Here is a 23,307-nt window from a genome sequence, read left to right as displayed (position 1 = left end):
CACAGCAGAAAATGTTTTCAGCATGTACTGTAATCTGGTTAAGTTACATTTCAGTTATGACAAAACTTTGTTCTCATGAGAGTTAAGGGTTAAGAGGCTTAAATATATGCAATATATGTGGTGTTTTTTTTATCATCAGACACTTTAATATGTATGTAACTTCTTTGTGATTGAGTGCAATTGTATGAAACTTTCACAGATCTTTCTACACACTTCAGAAATTTGTATGTTATACTTAATATGTTCCATCTTATGTCCTCAAAGATCATGAACTTAATGCAAATGAAGAACAAAATTGTTCAAAACCTATATTAGAGCTTCTGTAGAAATGTCTTCATTCTCTGATTGGATGGCAGTATTCAGTTCCAAAACTGGTTTAGGATTTTTATGAAACCTAGTGCCCTTCAATAACCTTTACAGAAAATAATCACAAGGATTTAAGGCTGGTGAGGTTGGTGGCCATGAAGCTCAAATAGCATAGGATACTGGTTCAACAGGAAGTGAAGTACAGTATTGTTTTTGTGAAGTGTGGCACAGTCTTGTTTAAACCAGGCTGAATTAATTGGAATGCCATATACCATCAGGAAGGGGACGGGAGTCCTTGGACTAGTGATCAGTTTGTTCAAGGCTTCTACCTAAACACAAGACAACACAGACACAGAATAAACGTGTACACACACCAGACATCTATGCCTTAAGTGGGATTTGGACCCATGATCCCCGCTTCAAAGCGAGCAAAGACAGTTCATCCCTTAGACCGCGTAGCTGCTGTGACAAGCTGAAGTGAATATACCACTGATAAAAGCAAGGCAATATTCTGATGCCCAGTAATCTGAGCATTAATTCTGTATGTCTTTGGATGCAGTGGGGTGGCAGTGCAAGTCTTTGATTCTCTGAGGCCTAGAATCAGACAGCTTGCTTGTTAATGTAGCCATCCAAGTGAAAGTGTGTTTCATTGGAGAACCATGGGACGTTCAAGACACCTGGATTGTCCACTATTTATGCTCCATACACCCTCACGAAAGTGTAATGTCTCACTGTTCCATCTTCCAACAGTGGCTGACACGGATGTGTTTTCTTAGCAAACAGTGAGAAGTCATCATAACAGATTTTCCATGTAATGCTTGTTGAGACCTCTATTTGGTGTGCTTGGGCTTCTTGTTTTTGCCTCAGGTGCTACACTGACATCTTCTACCACATGAACAGATGCATTACATTGATATCTCTTCACACACACTTATTATATACACTTCCTGATTATTCGGTCTGTTAGGTCTTTATGGTGCAACACCAACAGAAAACTTTCAGTGATATTTTCTTTCCACAGCAACACAAAAATCACCTAAAGAATGAAAGGTTTTGATGGTAATTACTTTATGGTATGTTGTATATGATGCCATCTTGTTACTTAGTTCAGCTTTGCCAACAGCAACAAACATATTTAAATAATGCGTAGAATGACCTGTGAAAGTTTCATACAGTTATATTCAGTAATGAAGTTAAATTTTGAAGTGTCAGATGATAAGAAAGATCACACTGTAAGTAATGAGGAGTGCAACAAAATTTTGGTTAGAAAATCTCAAAGAAAGGGATCATTTGTGAGACCTAAGTGTAGAAGGGAGGATGATTTTAAAGTGAATCATAGAGAAGTTAAGGATGTGATGGTGTGGTCTGGGTTCACCTGCTTCAGATTAGAGTGTTGTGGGGCTGTTGTGAATGTAGTGTTGAATCTTGTGCTATAAAACCAAGGAATCGTCTGGCTAGTTGTTAAGTGACACCATTAAAGGTAGACACTATTCTATGGAATTATGTGTATGTTGTAAGTCCAGGATGTGTTCAAGCTTGAATCTCATTAGGTGGCCCCTTCATTTACCAAGGTATTTATATAGTTAATTACTCTTTAATTCTTAAGTGATGGTGGTGATAGGCCTTTCTTTTTTAACTTTTAGAATTATATTTAGCCAGTACATTAATTAACTGTAGTTATGTTAGTGTACTACTACAAAGGTTTATTGAAATATTTGCTGAAAGCTGTTTATAATATAGTGGAAGTCATAAAATAGAACTTTCATATAACTGAGTCTAATTTTTACGAGAATAATAGCCGCCATGAACCGTAAATTGCACACCACTGAAGTGCAGTTGTATTTATACTTGTATATGTATATAATATTTTTATAATAATATTGATTTCATTAATTTGTTTTTAATAGGTATGTATAACACAAAGAATTCAAATTATATTTGTTGTTAGCCTTGGTACTGTTGTGTTATGTACTGGCACATGTTTGGCAACTTGGACTCAGCAGTCATGTAATGTTTTTAAATTACCTGACTCTTTTATTATGGTTATTAACATGAGCAAAGAGTGCAAATATACAGTATAAATACCCAAATTATTCATGTTACATACATATGATTTCAGTGATGCTGGTGGTATGTGGGAGTATATGAACCATTCCTGCCAGTAAATACTTCTTACATTTGTTCTACACTTCAGTTAATGCAGATTTTTAATTTATTTTACCTGAAATTGAATTTAATTGTAGTGAATATATAACAGTACTTACTGGAAATAAGTTATAGTACTTACTTTATTTCAAATGTTTCAGTCAAGATGATGAAAATAGCAAGAACCATAAACAAATAATTATATATCTTAAAAGGTTGGAAGTCCAGCGAGTAGAGTCAGACTGTGCTTGCTGGTTTCTTGCTTGTCTTGCTCTTTGACCTTGAAGGTGGAGATGATGGTTCCTCCATAATGTTAATGGACTTTTTCTGAAATATACAGCATTACAACTCAAAAGATCATACACTTAAATTTATCTTGTTGAATTTTAAAATTTTGTCAGTCCAATTATGGGCCTTTGACATAGACCTGAATCTAAATGGACTGAAGAAAGTATGTATGTCCATGGCCACATTGTCATTACACTTAAAGTACATACAGGTTTTTTACTATGTTGACCAGTTCCACTGCTCTATGCTTCATGGCAACAGGGGTGCCGCTTGCCATGAGGCACATGTAAATTTTTCTTATGAATCAGCATACCTGATGGCTGATAACATTAGGAATGAAGTAGTTACAATTCACAGTTCACAGAAGGTGTTGAAAATGTTGTCCCTCTACACGTAGTGATCTTTCGCAAGTAATTGTTTCATTAAAAACACAGGTAAAACAAACATTCTTTCACTTGCAGCACACCAGACACCAACTTTCACTAGATGAAATGGTACTTGGTGGCATAGATGTGGATTCTGTGATCCAAGTAGTGATTAATTTGCACATTTATGTATCCCTGCAAGTGAAACCGTGCTTCATCAGAAAAGAATGTCAATTGTGGATCAATCTCATCTTTGACAACACTGTAGATAATACCTGCAAAAATGAACCCTGCTAGCTCCATCACATGGCTCCAAGGCATGCATTACTGTTTTTTTGTAGGGTGTAAACTTCAGCAATTATGTTGCTGTTCTTGCAGTAGACTCTGACACTCCAGTCTTTTGAGCTAGACATTTTAGTGATTTTCTAGTTGTATGTTCAAGACTGGCCCCTATGTTATATGGCTTCTCCTCAGTACGCACTTGGCACTTATGTTTTTGTTTGTTATTTAATAAGAGCCCCATTGTTCTAAGTTTATTCACCAAATTTTGTATTGTTTGTCTGCTAGGAGCTCTTTCATCATGGAATTTTTGCTGACATTTTCTAGCAGATCCGTGCTTCACATAGGTGTCATACAAAAACACATGGTGCTGTAAAGTATACCGCACCATGACGTATCACACTGCTCACTGACACTAACTGAGAACAAATTTCTAATGGGGCTGATACCTGCTGCCTGCTGCTGACAAATCATGAACAGACTCCCATGCATGAACCACACTGCTTTGCCATGAAACATAATGACATCAAGCAGTCCACAAGTTAATTACTTCCTTTAATCCCAAACGTTATCAGCCATCAGGCAAGCTGATTCATCAACAAAATTCGTATGCACCTTGGGACAAACAGCGCACCAGTCACTGTGGAGCACGTAGCCATGATCTGGTGAACAGAGTTAAAAACTCTTTGTATTTGCAGAACAGTGGATGCTTTAATTTTTTTATGTAATTGTCAGCCTGCAGATTTGTTACCAAAGTAAAAGAACTGGCTGATTTTGTGAAGGATTGGTCCTAGTCACCATAAAAGTCAACATCTAACATGAGGACTTTAAATGTGTGTGGCCAGACGTAGGCTGTTTGCACTGCTCAATGAGGGCACAAGAAATATAATTCATGGAAGAATAATGTTAATTTCTTTAACCGTTAACGTGCAGAATTTATTATTCATCTAATGTAAAATACCGTATTTACGCATGTATAGGCCGCGTGCGTGTATAGGCCGCAGCACAATTTTCAGACAGAAATTGTAGAAAAAATAATTTTCTTGGAATATTATTTCAGGAGTAGAAATTATTCCGAAATTTGGCAACATAGTTGCGGAGAAACGTTCCATCCGCTCTACTCTGCTGCCCCAGTTTCCTCGATCTTTGAACACCCTGTATTACTAATTATGAATATATATTTTTTTTTAAATGAAGTGTGATTTCGAATATTTCGAATATAAGCTGCACCCCAGTTTTCCTCTTGAATTTTTGGCTAAAAATATGTGGCCTATACATGTGTAAATACGGTACATGCAACTGTTAAAACCTTACTCACTCTCTCTGTTATAGACAAGGTATATGCAGAGGGTTACCTCTATTGTTTCTGTTGTTTCAGGGTGCTGCCTAGATAATGGCTCATGATAATGGATAATGAACAACCCCATCAGGAGCTGGTGAAATGTGTGGTGGTGGGAGACACGGCAGTGGGCAAGACACGTCTCATCTGTGCCCGGGCATGCAACAAACATGTTTCACTCTCTCAACTTCTAACTACCCATGTGCCGACAGTGTGGGCCATAGATCAGTACCGCATTTACAAGGATGTAAGTTCTTATTTTGTTATTCGCTTGTATTAATCCTGCCAGTGCAATAGTGTAAACTCTCTTGTCAACAGAACGTTTGCCCTCAGGAAATATTGATGAATGCTGAAACCAAAACTAAAAGTTAGTTTAGTAAGGTAAAGGTGTCCCTATACATGTTCATGTACCACACCTTGAAGACAGATGGGGGAGTGGAGGTGTAGCATTACACATTTTTAACCTTGCTGCTTAATGGAGGTGAGTGCTGAACTACATGTTCTTCCATGATATGTATGCAGTGGCCGTCTTGTAGTGCACTCAATTTCACCTGTTACTTCACGACATGTTTCGACAACATAATGCCATCATCAGGTGCCCTAATTACGCTAATCTATTGCATTGCTTGCCCTCATATGTCTTCACAACACAATTTAAAAAGTATTTAAAAAGTGCGTATTGTCAACTATAATAAATTTACACGCACTAAAACTTGTTAAGATTATTCATCTTAACAAGTTTTAGTGCATGTAAATTTATTATAGTTGGCAATACGCACTTTTTAAATACTTTTTAAATTGTGTTGTGAAGACATATGAGGGCAAGCAATGCAATAGATTAGCGTAATTAGGGCACCTGATGATGGCATTATGTTGTCGAAACATGTCGTCAGGTAACAGGTGAAATTGAGTGCACTACAAGACGGCCACTGTATACATATCATGGATGAAAATCAGTGCAACAGGACGCTAAAATACAACTTCATGTTCTTGCTTCTTTGTGAAAGAACCCATGGTATCCTTTGGATAGGAGGCTGGTTGGGCCCAAGAACCATTGTAGACCTGGGAATCAAACCACAGTTCTTTAGTCCAGCTCGTAGCCTAATCGCTATATCTGACTGATGTTTAGTGTACTGAGTAAGTTATTAAGATATTTAAAGAAATTATGATTATATGTAAGGTGTTTCATAACTCAGTAGCAGAATACAGGACAAAATAATAGTGTAGAGATAGCTAGTAAGTCCTTCAACAATGTGGCAAAGTTCAAGAACTTGGGAATGACAGTCTGAGATCAAAATGATTCTCAGCAATAGCAACTTCAAGGTTATGTCCAGTGGCCTGCCAAGAAAATCACCTTTGACACTTTATATCCATTATCTTCATGGAACATAATGCAGAACTATCTTTGAGATACATCTTTCTTCCATTTTTTAATGTGATCACACCATTGTTTATTTAATTTGAAATTCCTTCTTTGATCTCAGAGCATTCTTGTATCTGTAATGTTATTAATTTGCAGTTCCCTTCCAATAATTTCATTCCTTTTTGATCTGGTAGTGCAGTTACCTTTATTGATTGAAGAAAGTTGTTTCAGCAGCTTTGATTGATTGATTCAATAAATAATTTTTTTTCTCTTATTACCCAGACTTCAATCTAGATGAGATAGAATAGGTCTTACTATTTTATTACACAATTTTAAGTATTTTTAAGAGTTATTTTTTGAGATTCTATACATATCCTTGTTAAGTGTTCTTTGCAAATTAAAAAGAAATGTTGATAGAAGAATGCCTTATGTGGAGGTCAGGCCTGTCTGTTACATAGTATTGATGCCTGACACTTTGGACAGATTTTCTTAAAATTCGATATGAGACCATTCTCTAATAGCTGTCAGACAGTGACAACTGTCAACCATATTGATCCATAATAACACTTGGTTTGTATATGGCAAAAAAAAAAAAAAAGACATACCCATGTATCCTATAGTCCACTTTGCAGCTGTAATTCTAATTTGATATGCAAAATCTACACCGAAAATTCTTGGGCAGTTTCAATTTTCAGCTATATTGATCCATTATAAAGCATAGTTCTCATAAAGATATAAATGGAATTTTTTGTATGTCCCATAAACCTATCCACTGATTTCTTTTTCATTTCATTTCATTTCATTTCATTTTATTTTCCATATATACAGGTTAACAAACCAGTATGTGGAAATGGTCCTTTTGAATACAGATACATCAACATGTATATACAAAATTGCATGAGTCAATCAAACAAAGTCACTTACATCAATCTATGAACATAAATAATATTATAAGGTAAAAGAATTTAATAAGATTCAGTTAATAGACATACTTAAAAATAACTTACTATAAAACTTGTATTTACACCATTTCATATAAAATACCCATATTAACTAAAACAAATACAGTCACAAAATTACACACGTATGACCCATTATGTTGATATCATCATCATCATCATCATCATCATCATATTTAACTCCCATAGACCCATACTGTATATACTTCAAAACACATTTAAAACTATTAAAATTCTAATTTCTATATTCAGATTCATTAATCCAATCAAATAGTTGCTCCTAATGTCTTAAATAGAACTGCTGTAGATTTCTAGACTAAAAGTATATTACAGTTGTTAAGCTGTAATACGTTTGCATATTATAACCACTTATGTTGATAGTATTCTTTCATAGAATAAAAAGAGTGATGAAGTAAAAATCTCTTCAGTGCTCTCTTAAAATTTAGCACGTCAGAAGTGAACCCTTTTAAAGCTTGAGGTAAATGATTAAAGGCTTTAATGCCTGCTATATATGCACCCTTACTGTACTTTGTTAAGTTTACAGAAGGTAAATAGAGATTATTAAGAGATCTGGTTTTATACTTGTGAATCTCATTAATAGAACTGAAAAGATGGTTATTATTAATCATAAATAAAATTAATGAGTATATTAATTGAGAATAGAATGTCGTTATTTCAAGCTTCTCAAATAAATGTCTACAAGACACTCTTGAACCAGAATTCATGATAATTCTAATAGCCTTCTTTTTAGTATAAAAACATTGCCAGCAGAGGAAGCACCACCCCAAAAAATTATGCCATAGCTTAAGATCGAATGTATGTGGGCAAAATAAATTGACTTTAATGAATCTAATGGAATAAAATGCTTTATATTTCTCAATGCATAACCTGACCTTGAAATTATATTGATAACGTAGTCAATATGTTGTTTCCATGTGCGGGTATCATCAATGATTAAACCTAATAGTTTTGTTTCTGACGTCTTGATTAATTTAATTTGATCATCTACAATTTTGGAAGTAATGTTATAATAATTCATGGAACGAAATTCAACATACTGAGATTTGTTAAAATTCAAAGTGAGCAAATTAGCATTAAACAATGCATCAATGTCTTTAAGAGTTTGATTAAGATTAGTTTCAAAATCTAGCTTGTTTGTGTCAGTTACTATAATACTCGTGCCATCTGCAAAAAGTACTATTTTATTGTTTTTGTTGATTATTGAAGGTAAGTCATTAATATAAAGTAGGAATAAAAGCGGGCCAAGGATTGATCCTCGAGGAACACCGCACTTAATTACTTCCCATTCAGAAGAACTTCTGCAGTCAAATCTGTTACCTATTACAACTTTTTGATATCTATCCGTTAGATAAGATTCTATGAGTGTTTTGAATTTTCCTTCTATTCCGTAAAATATTAACTTGTCCAATAATATTTTGTGATTGACACTGTCAAACGCTTTTTGAAAATAACAAAATACACCTCCTACCATTAACTTATTATTCATAGTGTGTAGGATGCTATCTATCAATGAAAAGGCTGCCTGCTCAGTCGAAGAATGAGACCTGAAACCAAATTGTTCTTGGGCCAATATATTATTTGTCTTGATATGCTTAATGAGTCTTGCATACATAAGTTTTTCGATAAGGAAGTTAGCAGTGTTAGCAATGTTTTGAGTTTCCAATTTTTTAAATAGTGGTCTGATTATAGCAAATTTCAATCTATCAGGGAAAACACCAGTACTAAGAATTGCATTACAATTCGACAAATTGTCTTTGAAATTTGATATGGGAGACTTTCACCAATTTGTATTTCGTTATTCATGTTCTTAAGTTTAATATGTTTAAAAGAATGTTGTTAATAACTGTATCATGGAATACACATTTTTCAGTCCCCTTAAGTATAACATCTGAGGTCTCAGTTAAGTAAATGAATTAATTTACTGTATTATTTATTTGTTTTTGTTTTATTGTTTAAATTTTAAGAAGGTGATTTCTTCTCTTTTGGCTTAATATGTATCTTGCTTTCTATAAGTATCGTTTTGATTTTGTGAGATTTGGATTGATCGCCTACAAAAAGTAGATGGTTTAGCTTTGCTTGTTAATAATAAACTGTTGATTTTTCCTGCCATTCTCTAATGGCATTGTCACTATAAATATTTAGAACAGTGGGTGAAATATGGCTCCTTGTCATACCACACCATTACTTCCAGCAGTCCTGTTTGGTTTATCAAGCCCTTATTTGTCCCCTTATTATAACTGTGATCATCATTGTCATTATATTCTTGCACCATATTTCAGGGTGTTCTGTCCATGATCCATGATTGAGCGGTCCTAAGGCTCATCACATAGCAACTTCGTGGAAAACACATTTGCACTAGTAGCTTAGGATATGTGCTGTACCCAGAACAACCTTCTTGTGCAGTTTTGTGCTGGAGTTCTTACCTGGGATGTCTTAACAAATACCACTGAAATGATCTTGATAGGCTTCCAGTCTCACATATGTTTAGTGATATCATTTTCACTTTGTATGCACTGTACTTCAATCAGTGGATATTTTTATTTTAGAATTTTTTTTTTAATTCTTTCTTCAGTATATTTTTGGCAGACAGTGTAGACACATCAGCAGACGTTTCTTCTTTGTCATGATGTGTGATGTCATATGTTTTTCATAGTATGGTTCTGTCTGTTATTAGCACTGTTCCTTATTCAGATGTACTTCTGTTTTAAAGACTGCTTTTCTTTTTTGGAAACTGTTGGTCTTCAAGTTTCTTCCTGGCATATCAGAGACTTCTCTGCATTCATTTTTTGGTCTTCAAGTAAAAGTTGGCCCCCTGCTGTTCGTGCTTCAGCTTCTAATGTTGTTTGAAAGGATGTTGGCATATATGAAACCAAAGCAGTTTCTTTTTGTAATCATATTTGCATTTGTACTCTTAATTACTAAAATATTAGCTCTATTCAAAATGAATGTCTATATATTTTTCTTTCTGCATAATAGTTGGCATGATTTCATTAATGGAATTGTTGTTTAATGATGGAAGTTGGACTTTTTTATCTTTTGTTCTGCATGTGTGGTTGTTTTATTTTGCTCTTTGGTCATACTTAATTTAGAATTGTCCTTCAGAGTGTTTAAGTAAGCATGTGAATAAAGATAGGATTTGTTATCATTATTATTGTTGCTATTGTTATCATTACTGTTGCTCTTATCATCATCAACAGCATCATCTAGCTGTCTACTTTTTCTGATGATGTGAGAATTTACCATGCCTGTAAATCTTCTAATTGATTTATAAGAAGTTGGTGCATTGGTAATTGTATCAAACTGAATATTTAGTAAAACCAAGTTATATCCTAAAGAAAAAATGACATACTGCCCTACGGATATAGACTTTGTCAATGCTCTGAAATTTGTGCTGACTCTGTTAAAGACCAGAGAATATTTCTGGATTCTAAACTTTTAATCATGTTAAATACATATATCTCTTACTGAGTTGTTAGGTTTAGTTTGCTGCATAACCTTATTTTCCCCCTTGGTCATCTGTGTGTCTATCTGTCTATCTATTTATCTATCTGTCCTGTCTGTCTGTCTGTCTTCCCATCCATCCATCCATCCATCCATCCATCCATCCATCCATCCATCTGCCTGTCTACCTATCTGCCTAATCTATCTGTCTAGTCTAATTTAATCTAATATAAATTGTATTTTACCATAGTCAGGTCTAAGCTTGAATGTGTCCTGCACCTCTTTGTTATAATAACTTTTTTCCCATATCCATTATCGAACTTGTAATTCTTACACTTTGGGGTGCTTGAAGTGGCATAAGAAGAAATATTACCTTGATTCAATATCAACTTTACCTTGGTTCTAATTTCTGTCCTTCCTGTTTGGAAACTCTTAGTCTTTGACTTCCTCCTTAGTATATCAAAGACTTTTTTGGGTTCAGTGTCTGCTGTTCAAGTAAAATTTGTCTTCCTGTTAGATGTGCTTCTGCTGCTCATGTTGTTTGTAAGGATGTTGACATAAATGGAACCAAAATGGCTTCTCTTAATCATGTTTTGTAATTGTGCATTTTTATTTATTAAAATATTAATTGTTTTCAAGATTAGTATGTATATTCTTTGTTACTGATTCATAATGGTAAGCATGATTGCAGTAATGGAATTGTTGTTATGGTCTCAGTGATATAAGTTTATTTGATTTGTCGGTTGTTTGTATGTATGTGTTTTGTTTCCTTCATTTGCTTATGTTTACTTTATAAATGGTCACTGAAATGTAAATAAATAAATTATTGAATTTTTGTTGTTATTGTTATTGATATTAGTGATGGTGGCAGCAGTTGTGGTGGTGGTGGTGGTGGTGGTGGTAGTGGTGGTGGTTGTGGTGGAGGTGGTGGTGGTGATGATGGTGATGATGATGATGATGATGATGATGATGATGATGATGGTTGTGTTGGTGGCGGTGATTATTATCATCATGATAGTGGTAGTCATCATTGTTGTCATCATTGCTGTTACTGTGGTCATCATCTCAGTGGTGGAAATATTAGTATTAGTGCTGGTGGTGCTGGTAGTAACAGTTATGTGTAAATGACATCTGTAGGGCGCAACCTAAACATTCACAGAAATTTATGTCTAAATTTAAAAGATGATTACATTTTTACCCAAATTAAATGTGGAAATAATTGTATTTTGGAACTGTAGCTTATAGCAGAAGCTTTTGCTGACCACTCTCAGTTCACTCTTAATTCTTCCTCTTGTGTCAGTAATCCTGTAATTTTGAGGTTATTCTTACTCGACCTTATAAATATTCCTTCCATATCCAAGGATGTCAGGCTGGCAGTTTGATATTTTAGGTTGTCAGGAGTCCAGTGGTTTGAAAGAAATTAGTATTTTTATTTTCAAAGGGTGCCCTAAGGTTGTTCTCAATCTAAAGAACATATTTTGAAAGTATCACCTAAATTTTATTTTAAATTTAAACTGCATCCATCCTAGCATGAAGCATGAACTGTGTGCAAGGTGATCTTGTTATACCTCCGGACTTATTCAAGGGTACAGTTATGACATTAGTTGTGTGCCCTGCATGCTCTGGACTAGGACATCAAAGTGAGACTGCTGCTGCCGCCGATGATTAAGGTGATCACGATGAGTTTATGTTTGGGAAGTGCATGGTACAGTTCTGTCCAGACTTTTTTTACTCCTTTATGACCTGTTTAAAAAGTTGGAGATTAAAATATATAAATCTACAGTTTTACTCATTTTATATTTAAGTCAGACTTTATCTCACTGTAAGGGAAGAGCATAGATCGAAGGTGTTTGATAAGATATTGCTGCAGAGATTAAGCCAGAAGAAGTAACAGGAGACAAAAATAAAACTACATAATGAGAAACTTTGTAATTTGTACTAATCACCTAATATTAAAAGAATGACTCAATCAAGGAAGATAAGATAATTGGACATACAGCATTCATGAAGGAGATGATTAATGCATACAAATTTTTAATCAGAAAGAAACCACTTCAGACACATGGGCACTTATTAGGGATAATATTAAATTGTGTATTAGAAAAGTAGGTTGTGGGGTGGGAGCTGAATAAATGGTTAGGCCAAAGTCTAACGGGAATCTTATATGATGACTAATGGACTTTCAAGTTCCATAAAAGGAACAATTCTTTGATACCTGGCCAACTAACATTTTCAAGGAAGGTACTGTACCATGGAGTTCTGTTAGTTAATTAACTGTGTAGGTAGATAGTGAAGTAAGTTAGCAGAAAAACTTATGCTGTAATCTGCAAACATCTGTCTGTTTTCATTTCAAACAGAGAAGTTGATTTAAACTACATATATCCATTTTGTGCAGTTGCTGTGTATATTTACTGTAGTCATAACATAACTATCTATAGTACAAGGTCATATTTGAGCAGCTGAATATTATTCACCAAGCTGCTTTAAATAGAATCCAGATATCTATCGTTATGATCACAGAAACCCACAATTTGTCCCTTTCCTAAGCTAGTTCACTCCATTCCTTATCTTCGTACCCTGTTTGTGTAAGATTAGTTTAAATATTATCCTTCCATTTATACAGACCTTTCAATGGAAATCTCCAACTGATATTTTATATTCATTTCTGTTTTACCTCCCACATGTACTGCTTATTCATCCTAATTCATTCCTGATTTATTCCTCCTAACTATGTTACATGGTGAGAGGCTAATTGACATACCACTGTGTAAGAGTTAGTATTCAAATGGTAATTATTTACAGAATACTTAGTTGCTAGGTAGTGCTAATAACTGGCCATACTGGTTGTTCAAACAACTGATAAAAGACCAGAAGTACGTGATAGTTTCCACTGTACATTTCTGTATAAACAGCATCTGCAAATTGAGAGCATGAGAGCATGGTAGGTAGCAGAGATCTGACTGCAGTCTGTCCAGTCTGCAGGTTCTTTCAGAAGGATCTAACATGAAAGTCGAATGATTAGCACTCTTACTTCACATGTCAGAGGTCTAAGGTTCCATTTTTGGTCCTGCAGCCAAATATTTTGACAGGTTTTCTCACCACATCCAAGCTAATGCTAGGATTGTCCCTTAAGTAGATCATGCCTATTTCACTTTCCATTCATCATGTACAGTAATCCTGCCGTTTGATTCTGTATGATAATTACATGTGACAAAACATCATCCAACAAAATGAGAAACTTTCAAATAGGAATGATATGGATTATAACTTATTTTATTGTATATTCTGCAGTTCAGAAATTATTCACTGAAGGGAAAAATATAATTAATTATATAATTGGGAGGATAATATTAAAATATTTCTTTAAAAGTAACAGAATTTGAATATTTAAACTACACATAATAAAAATATATGAGAGCTATTCAGAAAGTAACCACCAGTGAGCTGTTAACGAAACAAGCAATTAGAAAAAAAAATATTATATAAGAAAAATATTTACATACTGTTACATATCCTGGTAACGCGTCAAGAAGTGAATGGGTTCTGGGTTAGATGACACCAGCATACTGTGCTGCAAGTCAGATCTTAAAGAACTTGACATCGCCCTAAAAGAAACTCTTGAATCAGTCAATAAATGGTTCTCTATAAACTCGCTAATTTTTAATTAAACTGAAACTAGTTGTGTCAAATTTTTAACAAAACCAAATGCACTAATAAAGTTAAATATTGAACATGGTGATATCCAAATTAATAATACTGTGACATGGATGGCGCAAAGGGAAGTGGGGGTCGCGTGAAATCTGTGGTCTCGCGAGTGACGTCACATACCTGCACTCCTTCCATCAGTATGCAACGCTCGGTGGGCGCCTCCCTCCCCCACGGTGATGTAACAACATCGAGCGCTGCTGCTGCTACGGTAACAGGCCAGTCAACATTCCGCCCCCCTCCACCGCAGTGACATGGCAGCACTGCCTACTGTGATGTAACACGCAACACCACTGTTGACACAGGCAACGGGCAACAGAGAACGGTATAAAAAGCCGGCTGAGCAGTATCACAGTATATATTTTCAATATAGGTCTTCATAGTTAAAAACAAGGACAAGTATGTAGCAAATTCAAATATTCATAACATTTATATGAGACAAAGTTTTGAACTACGTTATCCAACATATAAATCAACCAGGGCTCAAAAAGGAGTATCTTACACTGGGATTAGAATATTTAATAAATTACCACTTAGTATAAAAATTTATCGCAAGATTTAAATAAATTCAAATATTCCCTTAAAAATTTTTGCAGGTGGGCTCTTTTTATTCTTTAGATGAGTAGTATGAATGGAAAACAAGGGATGATTGTGTTAATTACAGATAAATAAAACAACACTAGTCATTTTTAAAACTTTTATTGTAGGATACCTATAATTCTTTAGATATGCTTTTTCTCTATTATAGACAATGTTAATATGTATTTTATTATGATAACAAGTTGCAGTGCAAGTGTTATATGCATGTTGTATTTAATTATAACATTGTATCAATAGTTACTGCAACAATTGTTGTAAATATGTTGTAATATCTTTATGACATCCTATGGATTAATTTTATTGTAACTTGGGCTTTGACTTGTTCTATATCTGGAGGCGCCATTGACAAATGTAGATCTGATGAACAAAAATAAATTGAATTGAATTGAACTGTGATTGCAACCAGTTCATCAGGTAGGTAAACAGGTGGTAACCGCTTGGAGTGAGATCAGGGATGTAAGGAGGGTAGCACCACTCCCAATTGAAATGCTACAGCAGTGCTGGAGTGCAAGCAGCTGTATGTGGACACACATTGTCACGCCAGACGGCAGCATTCTCATGGCCCTGTACAGTTTTTTAGTGTTTTGCAATACATTTGTGACTTTATTGTGGCCTCTTGTTGCATGAATTCCACCATCAGCACCCCTTTTCTGTCCAGCCATCAGCTTTCTGGCAGGCAGAAACGTTTGTTTCAATTTTTTTGGCTTGTTTGGTGATTTTGTATGCATACACAGCTTTGACTGCTCCTTGGTTTCAACATTCACATATGAAACCCAGGTTTCATTACCTATTACTTGTATGATGTGGCTGAGAAATTCATTGCCAGCTTTGTGGTATCACTCTAAAAGAAGTCAAAGCCGAAGCCATTCTCTTCATTTTGTGCACACCACTGAGCATTTTCAGAACCCATTTTGCATAAAACTTAACAATAGTATAACCTGTGATACTTTTTTAAAGAGCAATGCATGAAATTTTGGGAAATTGACATGAAAGTTCTGAAATTGTTAAGTGCTGTATTTCACAAACACTTTGAACAAGATCATCACTCACTACAGATGGCTGACCATTGTGCTCTTCATCATGACCCATTGTTCGGCCTTCTTTGAACATTGTACACCATTGTCTTACAGTTCCTTCACTCACTACATTTTTGCCATAAACTGCGCATAATTCACAATGGATTTTCACAGCACTCATGTGAAGTTACACATTGTAACTCACTCTGTAGAGTCAAGAACAAACACTGGATGACCATTTATTTAATGTGTGATGCTACCTCACATGCCTCAGCTCTGCCCCGCTCCTACATTAGTTGCCTAAAATAAACAGAGGTTACTTTCCAAATAGCCATCACGGATATTGAAAACTCTAAATAAGATCTAGTGGGAGACTTTTCTAAGCATTCAGTTTCTACAAGGAACTCATAAAATTAATACTAGATCGTATGTATGAAATTAAATACAACATGCTCCGAATAAATAGGCAGTTTTCATAAAAGTTCTCTGTGATTTTGCATACCTCTTTGACCTCATTTTTAATCCATGCAAGTGTGTTATGATGTTAATCACACCACAGACATTGACTTAATTCAGAAACAAAATTTCATTGTATTTTGTTAAATAAGCATGGAAAGTGTTCAATATAAAAATTGTTGATGGCACTGAGAACTATGTTTTCACATGTAATTTATTTTGAGGAAGTTAATAAGGTTTGATTTGTTATTCAAGTAAAATGGTATTATGCTGAACCAGCAAGAATCACAACTACATACAGCTTTCAGTCTAGATGTTGAATACAAAATTTCATCTAAATCCACTCTGCTGTTTAACAGTTGAAATGTAGGTGCTTTGACATGCACATTCTTTTCATAATGCATACACTGGATGCATTTATGCAGAGAACCCATAAAAATGATAGGTGGCTGCTATAAAATCACATGTAATACAAATTTCCAACAGTTTCCCTCAGTTCTTGGGTAACATTTTATTTTGACTTCAGAATGATCATAGGAGGTTTACATTTATACGTATCATAAGAAAGGGAGGGTTTTGTGTGGAAATAAGTATACCTTATGTGTGACTGTCATGATTATGACTATGGATGTAATATTTCTGCCATCTTAAGTTTTGACATGTGGCATTTATGTCTGACAGATTGGAAGGGTTATTCACAACTGGTAGTTTGTGAGATGTAATTTATTGGAGGAGATTTGATTGCCAGAAGTATGAAAGCATCCACACTGGATCATCTGGCCTCAAACTTTAGATAAACTCTGCTGCTCTCCTGGACTATCAGGTCCCAGAGAATCTGATCTTTAAAGGAACCTTATGAATCAATTTCTGTTGCGCTAGAAACAACACAGATCCCCCAGTTTTCATCTATAATATGCAGTATTGTTACTTCTGCTTTATAATACAGTGGAAAGTAAAATTATAGGTATTGTTAAATGCTTAATGTTTTTCTGTTATATCCTCTGTGGTTTTACAGTGGTTTATGATTTGAAAGTCAAAGTGAGTTCACATATTCAAATTAATTAGTCTCATGCCATGAAGCAGAAAGTTGAGTGATCCGAATAGAGAGGGCACTATGAAGGTCATTAACAGAGGTTGTTGACTTCTCAGAGTATTTATTCTACATAAGTCTCTTCTACTATGTGGAGTGTATTTTAAGTAGATATACTGGTTTACAGAATACATTTTCATCACACTCTGCTCACATTCAGGAATATCATAAGTTCAGAGTTGAATTTATTGTTAGGTTAGAGGTCATGTTCCAACTGAGTACCAAGGTAGTGATGCTCTGGGCTCTGGATTGTTGGGTTTGTTGCATACCTCAGGGGCAGTGGTAGATGAGGATGGAGTATTGATAGAATCATGATTGATAGGGAGACAATTTGTAGAGAAATTTTTTTCTGTGTCACTTTATATGAGATGTCCCAGGAGGAACGGTCAGTATTCTGGGAGGTCATAGTAGTGGTCATTATAAGCAAAAAAGTGTATATATATACCTGTGTCCTATTTCAAACAGTTTCCGTGATAGAATTATTTCACTGTACAGTTCCAAAATTGTTGATAAGATGTTATATACTGTTGCTAATACCTGCATTTAATGTTCAAATGACAAAAATGGGTACATTTTACATCGAAAATTCCACCGTAAATATCATTGTACTTTGCAACTCATGTGAGGACATGGCGTGTTGCTTGTCTGAGTGCATCTTGACATTCCTTTATGCAGGCAGTAACGTCCATTATGCGATCAAGTAGTTCGTCTTGTGTATACACTTTTCTCCTGTACACTTTACTCTTTATCCAACACCATAAACAGAAATCTGATGGGATTAGGTCTGGAGATCTTGATGGCCAGTTAATGGTACTGTCACAACAGATCCACCAGTTAAGGAAAGTGTCACGAGATGTTGCATCACAAGTTGGGTATAATGAGAAGGGGCTCCGTCATGCTGAAAGTACATAGCAGGAATCCATGTAGTGAAAGGAACATCCTCTAGTAATTCTGGTAATCCTTTTGCAGAAATCATGTCCTGTAATACAGTCATCTGAAATAATGGGACCAATTAATATGCCTTCGATCATACCACACCACACATTGATAGAGAAATGACATTGAAAATTTTTTCCACTGTGCTATGTGGGTTGTCATAAGACAACTGATGAGAATTGTGTGTGATGTGATTTCATTACAGGTGAAAGTAGCTTCATCAGTGAATAGTATTAATGGAAGCAATTGGCAAGTATTATGTAAGCAATGACAAAATTCTAGATGCATGGCACTGACCCCTGGGCATGGATTTTGCGCACACTGTGATTGAAATGGGAACAAGCCATCATCTTGCAATGTTCGTCATACGTGTGCTTGTGAAACACTGAGACATATAGAAAGTCTTTGCATTCTAGTAGTAATTTCAAGACTGTGTACATAACACCATGGAAAACACATTATAATCTGAAATTCTACATATATGAAACTGTTGATGATATTCTTCAACAGCAATACCATTGCGGAAGCCACAGATGTGCAGCATGTCAGCATATTCAGCAGTTCTAAAGGTGTGCAGCATTTTACACAACACTCCTACGTTGTCACTATCAACAGTCACAACAGCCAACTTCACACCAATTCACATGCTTCAGACAGTGCGCAGTAATGCAGGAGGGGAGAACATTATTGGGCGCCAAATCTAAACTACTGTACAGTGAAATAGCTCGATCTCAGAAACCCTTCAGATCTGGACACATGTACATATACACCTTTTTGCTTAGAGTGACCGATACTATGACCTACCGGAATACTGATCTTTCATCCTGAAACACCACATAGCCTGCCCTGGTGCTGAATAAGGGACTCCACTGTCAACAACCAGATATCAAACACAGCTCGAAAAACCAATTTCACTGAATCTAATGGAAAATATATGAATGTTTTATTCACCACTGTGCAGTGATATGCTTGTAATTTTCCTTTATTTATGATATTTGTATCTGACGTGTCCAGCATTTGGAAAAAATTAAACAAGTAATTTTGTGACCATAGATCATAAAGAACTTTGGAGTGTACTTAAAAGTTGTTCCTGTATCTAAGCACCAGTTTTACAGGTGAAGTAGACAGCTGTGCACATTCTTAATTAGATAGAAGTGAGTGGTCAACTTCATGTTCTGTTTGCATTAGCCCTAAGGGAAGAACCCCTGGATTGGGATCAAGGCTATAAGTGAACCAGTGGTTTTATAGCGGATACCTGTCTACCAAAGTGCATGGCATCACATACCAGAAGATCATAATCTTAACATTCATAGCCTTGAGAATTTTAGATCTCATCTTATGTAACATTCTTGCAATTTGAAAATTTGTGCCCATATGTTGCAATTGTAATTCATGGACCGTTGTTCTGTGTGAAGTGCAGTATTTGTACACTACCAAAACAGATAGAAGACTGAACAAAGTGTAATTTATATGACAGAAGTTTACTTGTGGTAATCGTGGGGGGCTGTTGTGATAGCTGTATCTCTAAGAAGCAGCACCGGGTATGATAAATTGTTTATGAATACAATGAAGCTTTATGTTTATCGGTGACTTAACCTTCAGGGGAAATTTATTTTTAACATATGGCATTCCAACAGCCTAGTTTGTTTTGCTTGAATTTTAAAACTTTCCAACATTAGACTGTAAATGTAGTAGTTTAAAATGTAATGAGGTATTAACAAGGTATTCTTTGCTAGTGTAATTTGTGTGGACATATGTTACCTGAACATTTAATTTATTTTATTTTATATTAATTTATTTTTCTTAAATTTTAAAGCTGTCATTTAACAAGAAAAGTTATGTTCCAAATGTCAGATGGAGTTCAGCAGAGGACTTAGCTGTTCCTACATTTCTTTTGCTTTTGTTTTAAAACTGTCTTGCATTGGATTGAAAATGTGATTTACTGAGTATCAGACTGCTTTACAATTCTCAAATTTATTTTTCTTAAATTTTGAAGCAGACTGTCATTGAAGTGGAGAAACTTTATTTAAGTTTTCAGCAGAAGAGGACCTGTAATGATAACATGTACAAATTTTGTAGTATGAACCATGATACATTTTGGACTTCTTATTCATGATGTACATATGCCTTGTTTACAGGTGTTGGAGCGTTCATGGGAGGTGGTTGATGGAGTAAATGTTTCATTACGCTTATGGGACACATTTGGTGATCATGAGAAGGACAGACGATTTGCATATGGCAGGTTTGTAAGAGAGACAAACTAATACATTAAAAATTCGTAACATGCTCTATGTCAGGCATTTAAATGGCAGTTTACACTTGTGGTCAAGTCAGCCATGGTTAAACTGACAAATATTATTTATCAATAGGAGAGTTTAACATGTCTATTAAACATACATTGTGACTCAATAGAATTGTCCTTGACTCAGTTACCTTGAAAATGAAATTGATTGTTGTTCAGTGGACCGTTTTTGGTCACTGATTTTTTTAATTAATTTAATTTTTTAAATTTAAAATTAATTTCAGTAAATCCTTTTTGGCCAAGCCTAGGATGTAGAACAAGTCACAATTAAATCAAAACATACGCAAGAACAGTTCATAAAATAGAACTCAGTCACATACAGAACAGTCATAAAACGAATACATAGTGACAATCAAACGACAAAAAAGTGGAAATTGTTCAAGTTACAGTCGATTGAATTACAACCCCTAAAAGCCTACACAACACAACCATAACATATTGTCACGTGTTGGGTGTATATCACGTGACAAATAACTTCACACCGTCTTGGATGTAGCGAATTTATTGAACACTTGCTCTCACATTTACACAATTCACAATTACACAATTACCGCCATCGGCAGTATCAGAAATACTTCTGCTCTCAGCAACTGCTGCTCTGTTTCAACTGAACTCGGCAACTTCACAATCCATACTCTGTCACTACTAATCACACACTCTCTTCACATACTGCTCAGCCAGCTTTTTATACCATTCCCTGTTGCCTCGTGTTACCAGCGTTGTCCCCTGTTATGTGACAGTGGGAAGTGCTGTTACATCACTGCGGGGGAGGTGGGTGGAGTGTTGAGTTGCCTGCTACCATAGCAGCGAAAGCGCTCTGATGTTGTTACGTCACCGTTGGTGGGGGAGGAGGTGTCCTGAATAGTGCAATGTGTCACAATATACATTTCACAAAATTTCAATATTTATTTATAGTAAAAGTTCAATTAACAAATACAAATATAAATATAATATATAAATATAAAATGATAATTACATATATCTTATGAGATAAAACAGCTGAAGATGACATTATAGATATTTTCGGTCCTAGTACGGTTACTTATTAATACAGGCAATCAGCTGAGCCCCTCAAATCCAGTAAAATGTACACCCTTCAGGTAGGATGACGGAAGAGACAAAGTTAAAACAACATAACAAGTTATACATTAAAAACCATACAAAAGGTATCAAGATTACCATCTCTGTCATCCTTGTATTGACAATATTAATTTATAGATAATACACCTTAGAATCTGTACACATTGCCTAAACATTTGGATGTGTAGTGCAGGTAGTGTTATTTTCTTCAAGATACCACCTGTGCAGTTTGTGGATGTAGTCTACATGAAGTTAAGGTGTAATCAGAATTGTAGTTATTTTAAAGAAAATCACATTTTTGGTTTCGAGCCCATCAGAAGGGCCCCTATTTTTATATTCGAAAAACCACTTATTCATTTCATGTAATTCCTTCAAAATCTTCACATTGATTAGTTTCATGAATGCAGTTCTCACATATAGGCCCTGTACTGTGCATATGAGCAATTGAAAAACTGATGCATGACATCATTTCCTCTAAGCTTCAGCATGTAATAGAATGGGATATGAGTGTTTGTGTTTTTATATATATTATTTTTATATTTATATTTTTATAAATATTCATGGAATTACTTTTTTAGAAGAAGATAAGTTTATTGGAAGAAAATAAATGTAATAAGGCATAAATTATATTAAAGAATATGAATTAGTTTTGATGTGTACATTTCATCTTTTTCTTCAAGATTAGGAACATTATGGTGATAATTCTATCCAAGCATAGTCGGTATAGCAACTAGCTATGGGCTGGATGACAGGGTTTGGAGTTTGAATCATGGTAGGGTCAAGCGTTTTCTCTTCTTCACAGCATCCAGACTGGCTCTGGAGTCCGTCCACCCAATCTCCTATGCAATGGGCAGTGGGGTCTCTTTCATTGGGAGTAAAGCAGCCGGAGCATGAAGCTGACCACTCATCTCCAGCTAGTGCCGAGGTCAAGAAATGTAGATCTATACATCCACTCCTCAGTACACCTTCATGGTGTAGTGCTTAATTGGTTAAGCACAGGGACAACTTTAACTTTACCTGAGTCATTACAAATGTTGTATACAGTGAAGTAATAAATATAGCAATGGGATAAATAACTTAGGGAGGTGAATAAAATAAATGTTTTAATATGATGTAATAATGTTATAATAATGGAAAAACTACCACATTATCACTATTCCTGGATAGTCTCTTTCCAAAAACAGAAGATCGCATTAAGTGGAGAAACTGTTTTGGAAGAGGCTGTGGACCTGTCATCTGACAGATTACTGATGAATGAATGAATTGTTATAATATTCTATCAAGACCAACACTGTCATAGTGGCCGTGCCATAGCTCAAGCGGTTAGTCGCTGGCTTCCCACCGCAGCGGCCCAGGTTCAATCCCGGGTCTGGTCAAGTGGGATTTGTGGTGGACAAAGTGGCGCTGGGGTGGGTTTTCTGAGTATTTTGGTTTTCCCTGCCAATATTCATTCCACCAAATTCTCCATCATCATAATCACCCGGGGCAGGTACAGTAGGCCAATCAGTGGCCGCTGTGCCAAGTGGACCCAGTTGGACTCCACCCCCCACTAAGCGAACACTGTCATAACAATTGTTATGAAAATAATTATTGATATTAATATATGACTAATTTTC

General features: G+C 35.3%; 1 protein-coding gene across 7 annotated transcripts in view; it reads left to right on the top strand.

The window, feature by feature from the left end:
• Nucleotides 1-23,307, top strand: part of LOC111874765 (rho-related BTB domain-containing protein 2) — a gene marked incomplete at its 3' end in the record, with an annotated part of 116,640 nt that overhangs the window by 81,668 nt on the left and 11,665 nt on the right. For 5 of the 7 annotated variants that reach the window (XM_033755586.1, XM_033755584.1, XM_033755585.1 and 2 more), the window contains 2 exon segments: nt 4,762-4,969; nt 20,448-20,551. In XM_033755586.1, the coding sequence (XP_033611477.1) occupies nt 4,784-4,969; nt 20,448-20,551 (290 nt within the window). 7 annotated transcript variants of the gene reach the window in all.

The sequence above is a fragment of the Cryptotermes secundus genome, unplaced genomic scaffold, assembly GCF_002891405.2.
Source record: "Cryptotermes secundus unplaced genomic scaffold, Csec_1.0 scaffold880, whole genome shotgun sequence".
NCBI lineage: Eukaryota > Metazoa > Arthropoda > Insecta > Blattodea > Kalotermitidae > Cryptotermes > Cryptotermes secundus.
The sequence above is the reverse complement of the archived record's forward strand: the minus strand, read 5'-3'. Positions and strand labels throughout refer to the sequence as shown.